This window comes from Lipotes vexillifer, unplaced genomic scaffold (assembly GCF_000442215.2).
Source record: "Lipotes vexillifer unplaced genomic scaffold, Lipotes_vexillifer_v1.1 scaffold1701, whole genome shotgun sequence".
NCBI lineage: Eukaryota > Metazoa > Chordata > Mammalia > Artiodactyla > Lipotidae > Lipotes > Lipotes vexillifer.
In genome coordinates this window covers 78017-89350 of record NW_006794217.1, presented here as the reverse complement: position 1 = coordinate 89350, position 11334 = coordinate 78017, and the positions used below count along the sequence as shown (strand labels likewise).

The 11334-nt window shown below is 60.6% G+C and overlaps 1 protein-coding gene across 1 annotated transcript in view; it reads right to left on the bottom strand.

Annotated features, from left to right (window-relative positions):
* Positions 1-2376: 2376 nt before the first annotated feature.
* FAM20C (FAM20C golgi associated secretory pathway kinase) overlaps positions 2377-11334 on the bottom strand; it is a 39725-nt gene continuing 30767 nt past the window's right edge. Inside the window, exons 4-10 of the mRNA XM_007467065.1 lie at positions 10755-10847; positions 10231-10346; positions 4784-4964; positions 4128-4237; positions 3888-3969; positions 3233-3292; positions 2377-2660 (exon numbers count right to left, since the gene is read on the bottom strand). Coding sequence (XP_007467127.1) covers positions 2411-2660; positions 3233-3292; positions 3888-3969; positions 4128-4237; positions 4784-4964; positions 10231-10346; positions 10755-10847 — 892 coding nt within the window. The 3' untranslated portion in view covers positions 2377-2410. The remainder of the gene's footprint in view (positions 2661-3232; positions 3293-3887; positions 3970-4127; positions 4238-4783; positions 4965-10230; positions 10347-10754; positions 10848-11334) is intronic.

The following is an 11334-nucleotide window of genomic DNA, read 5'->3' as shown; positions in this document are numbered from 1 at the left end:
CCCTACACAAGGACCGGCTCCTCTTGGCTTCCGTTTTCCTGGGGACTCTGTACTCCGAGCCGTTTGGCAACTTTCATCATCACGCCAGGGGTCCCACCCCGCCGTTCCGTTTTCCTTTTTCTGGACTCCTTCCTGGTCCCACACCCTGCGGCAGCGTCCTTGGGTCCTCGAGGTGTGCGTGCACATTCTGTTTGCTGCGTGTCTGTCTGTCTTTCCCAGGCTCACCTCCCGGCTTCCCACTGGTGTCTCAGCCGCTGCGCCAGCTCTGGAGCCTCTGAGAGCACTGCTTGCTGTGTGCTAAGGGGACGAGACCCTGTGCTACTCGAGAGGTGTCAGTCAGGCTCCTCCGAAGCCCCTCCCAGCGAGGCCTCGACTCCCGTGTCTGGCTTTTCATCACCCAATTTTAGCAAGAATCCTGTTAGCTCAGTTGGACGAGAGACCCCTGGCCCGCCATCACCGAGAACCCTGGTTTAGCCAGAACCCCTGATGCAGTGATTTCCCATCCCCCACCTCACCTGCTCCTTGGCTGTCAATCCCTACCTTCCAGGCTGCATTGGGAATTCGGCCAGTTCTGTACTGAGGCCTTTTTTTGTCCCCATTGCAATGGTGCTGAACGAACCTGTCTCCATGGCTTTAACTGCTGTCCAGCTCTGGGCCTCTTGGGCAGCTCTGCAGAGCTCGGAACCTCCTTTGTGACACTGCTTGGCCTTTGAGGGGAAGCCGATGTCACCTAACGTGTGCCTCTTTGGCTTAACGATTACTTTGAGCTGAAACAATGGAGCAGAAACTGCCCTTTTGGGAGGGACGTTCGCACTGTTACGGAAATCTCCCCCTGTACGTGTCTCTCTCTCCGTACCTGATTGGGGGTGGCTCTGGATCAGGAGAGACTCTCACTGGGGAGAAGCCCAGATTGAAATCCACGTGAGCACCACACCCCGCCTTTCTGCTCTTCTTTGTCACCCCCATAACTGGCTCCCCGCCACACCCTTCTTTTGTCTTTCCCTCAGGGAATTCTGAGGGACTGAGAAGCTCTGTGTCAGCAATGCGGGGCAAAGACCACATGTGTGTTTCTGATCACGCCCTGGGTGCCGCACCAGGACGCCACAGACGGTGCAGCCGAAACACAGACTCTTCTCTCTGTTCTGGGGTTGTTTCTGGTGAGGCCTCGCTCCCGGCTTGCAGATGGCCGTGTCCTCCCCGCATCCGCACGTGGTCTCCCCTCCTGTGCGCATGGGGAGATCTGTGGGGTGACAGCTGAGGGAACCTCCAGTAAAAGGCACAGGGGCTGTGATTTCTCTGCTTCACGAACTGAGGTTCACGCGAGTCCTCACATGAGTCCTCCATGGTTGGGCCCCGCCCACAAGCCCCAGCCTTCGAGCCGGGAGGAGGCCAGTGTCCCCTCCCTCCAGCAGGGCGTTGGGGAGCTGGCTCTCCCAGGCCACCCCTGGCTCAGCCCCTCCCTCGCTGTCCCTGTGGCCAGTCCAGCCACCACGGTCCTGGCTCCTGCTGGGTAAACACGGTGCCCACGTGATGCCAGCCCTGTAGAGACTCTGGGGCCCACATGTGACTTCAGGGATCTCCACTCAGCTCCCTGGGAGCAGCTGCGGCAAGAGCGGGACAGGCCGTCCCCGCCACACCAAGGCCCACCTCAGGCCTTGCGTCAAGCCCCTCCTTCCAGCCTGGACACTGGGCCACACCTGGTTCTAGGACTCACTCTTTTGGAGGGCGGGTGGGCAGGCAGCTGAGCACCACGGAGTGAGGGACCCAGACCCCAGCGAGGCCCCAGCACACACTTGCTGAATCTTTATTGCACCTTTACCACATTGCAAACTATTCCACGAAAATGCCGTGAAAGTAACCAGCTGCCCAGCCACATGACTGTGTCACACACGTGCACAGGCTTCCGAAGCAAGTCAGAAGGTGCTCCGAAGGCAGCCTGGGCAGCCAGGTAACGACCGGTCCTTCACGTCGCCCAAAAGCTACGCGGTGTTCATCTGTCGACGGGAGTCCGTGACAGCCTCAGGAGCCTCCTGCAGCCCCAGACACCTCAGTCCCGGGGAGGGAGGAGGGTTTTTACTGTACGTTCGGTCCAGAGGGGGAGCCCCTCGCAGGGGCACTTGGCCCTGCCGGGCGGCCCTCCGTGTCATTTGCTGGGTGGTCGGGGTCTGCACAGATGTCTCTATTAATGTACATTTACACCAGGTATAAATACAAAATAGTAAGTAAAGGCTTCCTTTCCATACAAAAGGGTGGTGGGCCGCCGCCAGGCTGCCTCTGTCCACGGGGGCGGAGTGCGCTCCCGCCGGCCCGCCCTGGTCCGGAAAGTGAGGACGCGCGTCCCCGGGCAGCCCGTCCGCTCCTGTGTTGGCCCGTGCGCCCCGGCAGCTGGCCTGGCCGCGGCTCGCGGTCACTACCTCCTGGCAGAGGCCCTGTGCTCGGGGCTGAGGTCGTCCTCCACGACGCCGGGCAGCCCGTTCTTCCCCACGCAGTCCCTGACCACCTGCAGCACGATGCGCAGCCGCCGGTCCAGAGCCTCCAGGTGCGGCCGGTACAGGACAGGGGCCACGCGGTCCCTGCGCAGGGACTCGGCCATCAGCAGACTCAGCTTGTACTCTTCCTTAGCCAGGAGCTGCAGCCGCAGGTACGTGGACCTCCTGATCCTGCGGGGAGAATGACGTCAGGCCGGCACCGGGAGGACGAGCCTGGCCGTCGCTGCAGCCGCCCCGAGCGCGGTGCCGGCCCAGCCCCTGGCCCACTCCAGCCCCGGCCTCTCAGAAGCACACGGTGAGGGTCCTGCCTCCAGGAGGGGCCCGGGTGGGCCCAGCGGTGTCCAACGGGCCCCTGTTACTCCCGGCAAACGGTAGCAGGGAGGGAGGCAGCCCCGGCTTGGCTTGCTCGTTGTCTGGGCCGGGCGACCCGGAGCTGCCCCAGGGCCGAGCAGGTGTTTAGCCCCACAGCCTGTTTCCCCATCTGCTAACGGAGGGGCCGGGCTGGGAGCCCCGAGAAAGGTGGCAGAGTGGGAGCCCCGGGCTTCGGTGTCTTCCGCTGCAAGGTGGGCTATTACGGTGACAAGGAGCCGGGTCCCGGGAGGAGCTCTGGGAACTGCCGGGGTGGGGACAGGAAGGCTCGGCCTGGGCTGCGGCTGCGGTTGCGGCTGCGGCAGCATCCTGCCTCCTGTGCCGTGACAGGGCCAGCCCAGGGGTGGGGCCCTCGGGGAGGGGCAGAGCCGCACCTGCAGCACTGCTGTAAAGGCACCAGGATGGAAAGCTCATCGTGGGAGTATTTTCCAAACCTGCGGGAAGAACAGAGCTGTGGAGAGGCCACTCGCAGGGGGACTCCGTGCGCAGAGCCCGGGCACTGGGACGGGAGCACCAGAGCAGTTGGTACCCGCGTGGGCCCTGCTTGGTGTTGCGGGGGCCTGGCCCCTGCTGTCCAGCCCTGGGTGCAGCGCCTGGGACGAGGCAGGTGCCTGAAAGCAGCCTGACCTTCTGGCCACCGGACTGAGCAGAAGTTCGAAAGTGAGAGGCCCTGGGCAGGCCGAGTGGAGAAGGCTCGAGGGCGGGTCAGCCTAGAGTCCAGCTGCAGGGGCGTCTTTTACAGCTGGGAACGAGTGACCCACAGACGTAACTGCCCAGGTGCCCAAAGCTGATTCCCCTGAGGCGTCTGAGAACTTGCAGCTCTGACCGCTGGAGTGGTCTGTCCCCTGCACACACACCCACTGCAGGCCTCAGTCTCCCCAGCTCACAGGCTCACAGGAGTCCTGGCCAGAACCCTGTGTAACATAGGGGGGCCTTTGGGGGCTGTGCCGTCCCTCCCCACAGAGCGCCTGCTCCCCCAGGTCTGGGTGGGGACGTGGCCAGCCCTTCGCTGCGTCTGGAAGGACTCACCCTCTCCCATTGTCTAAGTGGATGATAAACGTTTTGTTCCCAAACTTCTCGAAGGTCTCGTAGTGATGGCGGTCCATGTTTCCTGTAGGGACAAGCCTGCTGGGAGCCTGTGTGCAGCTCAGAGGCGGCCCCTCCCTCCCCCGTCTGGCCTCCAAGCTGGCAGAACCGAGTACAAGCAGGACCACGGGGGCTGGATCTGTGTCAGGCATTCCCAGGGCAGGCCGGTGGCCCCGGACATACCCATGAGGAAGTCAAAGATGGTCATGTCCATGATGTCCAGGATGCGGTGGCTGCTGTCGTAGGGGGGCGTCTGCTTCACCTCCTCGCAGTAGTCAGGGTCAACCTCCCACCTGCAGGGGAGCCAGCATGAGAAGGGCGGGCTCCCCTGTAGACAAGGTGGACCCAACCAACCTCTGGGGCTGCCCAGCTCAGTACACCGGGTTCACGGGGCAGCAACAGGCACCGGGTGAGAAAAGGCGTCACCGCAGAACAGAGTGTCTGCAGCTGATACCGACCAGCGGTGGGGTGAGGCTGCATTAACAGGAGCATGGGGCTGGGAGGTGATGGAGCCACAGCACGCGGATGCCACGTATTTGGGGTGGGGGGAGCCTGAACAGCACACTTGCAAGGACGTCTCCGTGGCTGGAGGGACTGTGTCTCTCTTGCAGGAAGAGCAGGGGTCTGAAGCCTTGCCCTAACACGGACGGATCCCAGTGGCCAGTGAGCACCCAGTTCCCCAGTGAGGGGCCCTTTCTGATCATCTGCTCCCACACACTTGGCCCTGCCACTCCTCACACCAAGCTTGTTCCCTGCTTCAGGTCGGGCAGAAGCCAGCCCTCTGGAGAGCCTGGGGAGTCAGGATCCTGGAGTCCCCGCCCAATGTGCCCCCGACTCACTCTGCCTTCTTGCGCTTGTGGTATGAGCGTCGCCAGGGGTTCCGCCAGGTCTTCCTCTTGGCCAGGGCCAGGTCAGGCAGAAAGGCGGCCAGCGAGCCCTCGATCTGGTCTGGCCGCCCGCACAGGGCGTGCTCCGTGGAGCAGTAGTAAGAGCACTCCCCGTAGAAGCAGATGTTGTTGGCTGTGGGTGGGGGACACGCAGGCAGTGGGGCCACTCGGGCAGCGTCCCCGCGCCGGCCCCTCCCGGACATCCGCCCTGGGCCAGCGTGTCTGCGCCACACCCGACTCGTCCCTCCCCTGGGCAGGGCTCACCCACACTCTCACGCCTGACCTCAGCTGCCTGCTCCAACCCCGCATCACAGACCCTGGGGCCACACAGCTCGGGACTCAGAGCTCAGACCTGAACCCGAGCTCTTCCTCGTTACCCTCGAAACTAAGTCTGGAGTCTGTGGGGATTCTGTCCAGTGGCTTGAAAAAGGCCCTCATACCAAGAAAAAAAAGTGAGACTCAGCCGGCGGGGAGAGGCTTGCAAACCGTAAGCTAATAAGCATCCAGTATTTGCACACAGAAGAGCTCTTACGTCTCAGTAACGAAAAGATGAACAACCCAATCAATAAATGGGCAAAGGAGTTCAAAGGGTATTTCTCCAAAGAAAATATAGAAATGGCCAACAAGGACACGAAAAGATGCTCGACAGCGTTAGTTACCAGGGAAATGCAAACCAAATCCACAATTTCTCAACCAGTAGGAGAGTTTTGATCAAAAGAACAGATAATAACTCGTGTGTTGAGGGTGTGGAGAAATTGGATCCCTAACACAGTGCTGGTGGGAATGTCAAATGGTGCAGCTGCTGCGAAAAACAGTCAGAAAGCTGGACCCAGAACTACCACATGACCTGGCCATCCCACTCCCAGGCACACTCCCGAGAGGAATGAAGACACACATCCACACAGACACCTGCACACAGATGTTCACAGCAGGCCATTCCGGCAGTCAGAGTGGAACCAACCCACGTGCTCGTCAAGGGATGGGCGGATAAACACAGTGCGGTTCATCCATGAAGTGGAACAGTATTAAACCACAGAAGGAATGAAGTGTAACACCTGCTACCACGTGGATGAACCGTGAGCATCACGCCCAGTGGATGAAGCCAGCCACCGCTCACGTGAAACACCGGGAACAGGCAAAAATCCACGGGAAAACTGGCAGCTGCTGGGCAGAGCAGGGGTGACTTTGAATAGGGACGGGGTTTCTGTGGGGTGAGCAAATGTCCTGGCATCAGATAGTAGTGACTTGCACAGCACTGAGAACGTACTGAAAACCACTGAGCGGCACACTTCAAATGTTGGCTTGACGACGTGTGGATTGTACCCCCACAGAGAAGAGTGATTTGAGAAACGCTGGGCGGGGAGCAGGCCGCAGCCACGCGTCAGTGCTGGGCGCGGTGGGTCTGTCCGTGCAGTTACCAACCCGAACCATGTCCTCAGGGTCAATCACTTCCTTCCTTTGCTGGGGAAACAAACCCCGAGGCTGGGGTGTGCAGAAATACAGGGCCAGGGCCCCAGGCACCACTGCAGGCCCCCTTCCCTCCCTGTGCGAGCGGCTGGTTCCAGGGCCGGGGTCCCCCCTCCTGCTGCACAGCCTGCCCGAGTGACACCTGTGACCTTCTCCGGCTACAGGCAGCAGTCACACCCCCCGGAATGGAAGCGCAGGCTCGGCGGCTCCTCTGAGCACGCAGAGTCTCAGCCAGGTCAGGACACGGGGATGGGAGACAGCTCCCACACACCCCCTGCTTCCCCCACCTCGGGGTCCCGCAGCTACTGCTGAGTCATGACTGTCGGGCGATCAAAGAAAGATCAGCCTGAGATCTCGTCTGTGGAGACACAGTTCAATCTCAGCCCATTTTCAGGAGGAAAATACTTTTCTGAGCCCTGGAACTGGTCCCTCTAATAGCCTAAGCTGGCTTTAGATGGTTCACGTGAGAAGACAGGCAGAGCCTTGGGCCCACGGCCCCTTATTCATCAGAGACCCAAATCCAGTCTCTAAAGGGGCGTCCAGGGTGGGGCTCCGATAGCCCATGGCCTCTAGCTTCGCAGCTGTGCAGCCTCGGGGGAGGCCCTTCACCTCTCTGTGCCTCGGTCTCCCCTGAACGGGGGCTGCAGCAGTTTTGAGGCTGAGTGTTAAACCTGTGACCTGAGGGAGGAGTGAGGGGCCGGTCACGGCAGTGCCCTGCATGTGGAGAGGAGGGCGCTTGAGGAGGCAAGTCCTGGCTCATCTTATTAATAATGACAGACAGCTGGGGGTGGCCGGGGCCAGATAACCAGGAGGGCCTGCCTGCTCCAGCCCCAGAGGACTTGGATGAGACGCGCTGCCTGGGCAGGGAGCCTCGTCCCCGCGAGGATCAGTGTTGATCAGAGGACAAACACCTGCCAGCCTGAGGGTCCCGGACGGTCCAGGTGCGCCGTTCTCTGAATGTTTCAGGGCTTTGCCGGCTGGAGGCTGCCAAGATGTCACGTGGGGCAGGGCTTCTGGGGGGGCTGCCTGAGGATGCCCGGGTGCAGTTCTGGGAACCCCTCTGGCCCTCAGTGGGACTCTGACTGGGCACTGACCACAGTGTGTGGACAGAGGCCCAGTGACCACCCAGCCAGACCGCGGCCGACATGGCAGGAAAACAGCCGATTTAAAAGTGGGGCTGAGTGGCTGGGAGGGGGCAGGAGAGGCTCCTGGGGGGTTCACACGGGGCCCCTGTAGAAGCCCACCGAATTTGCACGGGGGGACGCGGGCTGATCTCAGGATATGAGGCACGTCCATAGAAATCTGCCGGGAAAGCACGAGGAACGTGTTCCGTACAAGACGTGGGCTCCAGCCGCTGGCCTCCGCGCAGCCCCACCGTGGCAGGCACTCAGCTGTCCCACAGTCCAACGTAGCCCTGCACCTCCGGCCGCTCACTGCTGCCCCGGGGCCCGCCGGCAGGAGGGCCGCCTCCACCTCTCACCGCCGCCCCCCCCGGGCTCCCTGCCCCCCACTCAGGCCCCTGGAGGCGGAAGGGAGCTGGCGTGGATTAAAGTCTACAGGGAAGCTCGGCATCTGTGGCGATTTTGGCCTCCGATGGGTGCAGAAGTGCCAGCAGAGCCAAAGTGGTCCAAATGAATCCCAACAGATTTCATTTTCCAAAATGAGATCAAAGCTGGCTCCTGTTATTCTGCTGCTTAAGAGAAAAGCAAACCTTTCCCAGGGCTTTCAGGAAGAAATCTGGCTGACAGAGCAGGGGCGGTGGGAACAGAAACAGTCTGGTCAGAGAGGGTGGGTGTCAGAAGTGGCAGGCCAAGCTGAGCCTGCAGCCAGCTGCTCCGAGGAGAGGGTTCAGGAGTGCGACCCAGGTGGGGAACTCGGGCGCCAAGCAGGATTCTCAGAGAAACCCGCGGGGCCTGGGAGAGCAGCTGGGAACCCGAGTGGGTCCAGCTGTCGGGACCGACCACAGTCAGAGTGACGACTCTGCTCAGGGTGAGGACGGGTGTCGGCATGAGGCTGTGTACTCGGGGATAACCAGGGAGACCGACAGTCATGATTCGTGCGGAGGACAGGGTGCGACGCCAGCATCTCAGCTCATCTGCTTAGGCTAACAACTGACTCCATCTTCTGGTTGTAGAAAGGAGTCCCCACTCAAAGCCCAGGCTAAGGCTGCCTTTCCCCAGGAGAACACGGAGCAGGCATCAACTCGGAGGCCCCTCTGCCCCAGAGAAAGTGAAATCCAGCGCAGAAACCCCTTGATTTGTGTCCCTTTCTCGAGATTTCAAACTTCAATCCCTCCCTTTCCTTGTGGCAGGTTACATCATCCCTTCCGCTCAGGGCCCTCAACTGTCGGGGCAGAGCTCAGAAGTGAAAGAGAAAATGCGGGGACAGGCAACAGTGTGGGTGACTCTCAAAATAACCACATCGAGGGAAAGACAAAGAACATGCCCAACGCCACCCAGCCTCCACTGGCAGAAGCAACCCGATCCACAGATAGAAGGTGGGCCCCAGGCCATCTGGGGGGACGCAGGGGCGGGAGGGGACTCTGGGGGACGGACACGGTCACCATCTTGACCGTGGGGATAGTTCAGACTCCAAACGTCAGTTAAACCATTTAAAAATGGGGATGTGGAAACGATGGGCCACCCCAGGGCCTGAGCGAGGAATCCCACGCAGGTGCTCGGCGAGGCTGGGGCGCCTGCCGCTGTGGCTGCGTCACCTGAACCTTCCCACCTGTGCCATGACGGAGGCAGGGGCACACGCCCCCGGACAGGCCTGTCCCGCCCATCCACGCGGCTCGGGCACAGGCAAGGTGACCCCGGAAAGCCCTCAAAGACCCCTCCCGACGCACAGGCTCTCACTTTGCCCTTTGGTTTCTGGTCACATGGGTGAGACACTGACACAAAAGGGAATGAGAACCCTCCTGCCTCGGGCGGGTGGGTGGGTTTCTGCCCTACTTTCCTTTCTTTATGGGCTCTGAGAGGAGGAAGCAGACGAGGCTCTCGGTGAGCAATGGATGACAAACATGGAGCTTCATGAAATTAAGGACGTGTGGGCCTCAGTTCTGATGAATTTATGAATGCAGCTGAGAAGCGTGCCGAGTATGTCAATCTGAACATCAGTCTACAAGGAAGGAGTTTCTAGGCCGGGCTTTTATTCGCCAGCAGGTCTTCAAACACAGATAATCCAGGGCCTTATGTGGCTTCTGTCGGCATGAACTAACCGGGGTGGGTGCCAGGCATGGCCGAGGCACTCCTGCAGGGGGGCGGGGGGCGAGGTCCACTCTCTGTGGATCTCGGTGTCCCAGCTGGGTCACTCCACTCTGCTTTGCCGGCATCACTGGGACAACTCAAAATGTTCCAGGATGAAATACAAGAGAGTTCTCCATGGCTCAAGCCTAGTGAGCGTGGGCACCTGGAACAGCTCAGCGCAGGGCCTGGTGCAAAGGAAGTGCTTGGGAAAGGGATGGGCGGATCGTGGGGCCCCAAGTGCCACATCTGAAACAGGCTGGGGCAGGTAACTCAGCAAAGCGTGACTTACGTTTATGTGTGCATTTAAGGTTTACAATACGAAGTCTTGAAGGTTTTCATAAACGTCAGCACCTCCTGGTACATGGAGCGTGCAGGGTACCCGAGTGCCAGGGGAACCAGGGCCAACCCTCCCGGGGGCCAGGCGGAGTCGCTGCTCCCCGCCGGCACTTGGTGGAGGAGCGGGGGGCACACGGCCCCTGCCACTATGGGAGGGTCTTGCTGGGGTGTTTTAAATCTGGGGGCGTCCAAAGGACGGAGTTCCCCTCTGGCCGGGCCACCTGGAGGAGGCCCCCCAAGAGGTGGCGAATCTCCTTTTGCCTTTGGCAGGAACAACATCTATGCCAGCCGGGGGCGGAGTCAGGAGCGATCAAGGCTTTTAGACTCGGGTGTGTGGCGCGCGGTTACCTGGGGAAGTGAAGAAAGTCCTCCACAGCCTCTTGTCCCGCGTGACGTCCCGGATCTCCCGGGTCATGTTGACCATCCTGCCGGCCACGGGAGGGACCCGGCGGAAGTCCAGGATCCTGGCAGAAGGACGGGGACGGGAGTCCTCACCTCCGCGCCCTCAGCCGCCCCCACCGGAGCTGAGGGGACACCTCACCCTCCTCTGTTAGGCCCAGACCCCTCACGTCGGCTGCCCACCCTCCTCCCCAGCAGCAAGCGGCCCGTGAGGCCAGAGAGAATTTGCGTGCTGCTGGCAGAGCTGCCCTGAGACAGGTGATCACGGAGGGAAGGGGCCCAGCTTTGCGAGACTCATGGCCTCTGGTCTTGCCAGAGAGGCTGGTGCCCCGCGAGTCTCCTCTTTTCTCCCCTTTATTCCCGACGGCCGGCTCTCCACCCTGAGTCACTTGGGCGACTCCTGTCGGCCAGGCACACAGCAGGGCATGGCCATGGGGTGACAGTGCCACGAGGGTGCCGGCAGGAGGGCTCACCTGTCCAGGTGGAAGGCAGCGATCTCTGCGTTGTGCCTCTCGTAATCGGAGAAATAGAAGAAGTCAGGGGGTGTCTCCTGCTCCCTCGTTTGCCTGGGGAAAATGGAACAAAACAGAATTTTATCAAAGAGAAGTCCTGCCAGTGGAAGGGGGCGTGTGGCTCGTACCAACTCCGGGGAGCTGACTGTCGAATTCCCAAGGATGCTGGGAACAAGTCGTTAAATGTAGTCATCGTTAAAAATTAAATTATATAGGGAATTCCACGGTGGTCCAATGGTTAGGACTCCAAGCTTTCACTGCCGAGGGTGTGGGTTCAGCCCCTGGTTGGGGAAGTAAGATCCCACAAGCTGTGTGGCATGGCCAAAAAAAAATTAAAAAAAATAAAATTATATAAACCTACAGCTAAATAAGTTGCATTTAAGAATAACCACTTAGGGCTTCCCTGGTGGCGCAGTGGTTGAGAGTCCACCTGCCGATGCAGGGGACACGGGTTCGTGCCCCGGTCCGGGAGGATCCCACGTGCCGCGGAGCGGCTGGGCCCGTGAGCCATGGCCGCTGAGCCTGCGCTCCGCAACGGGAG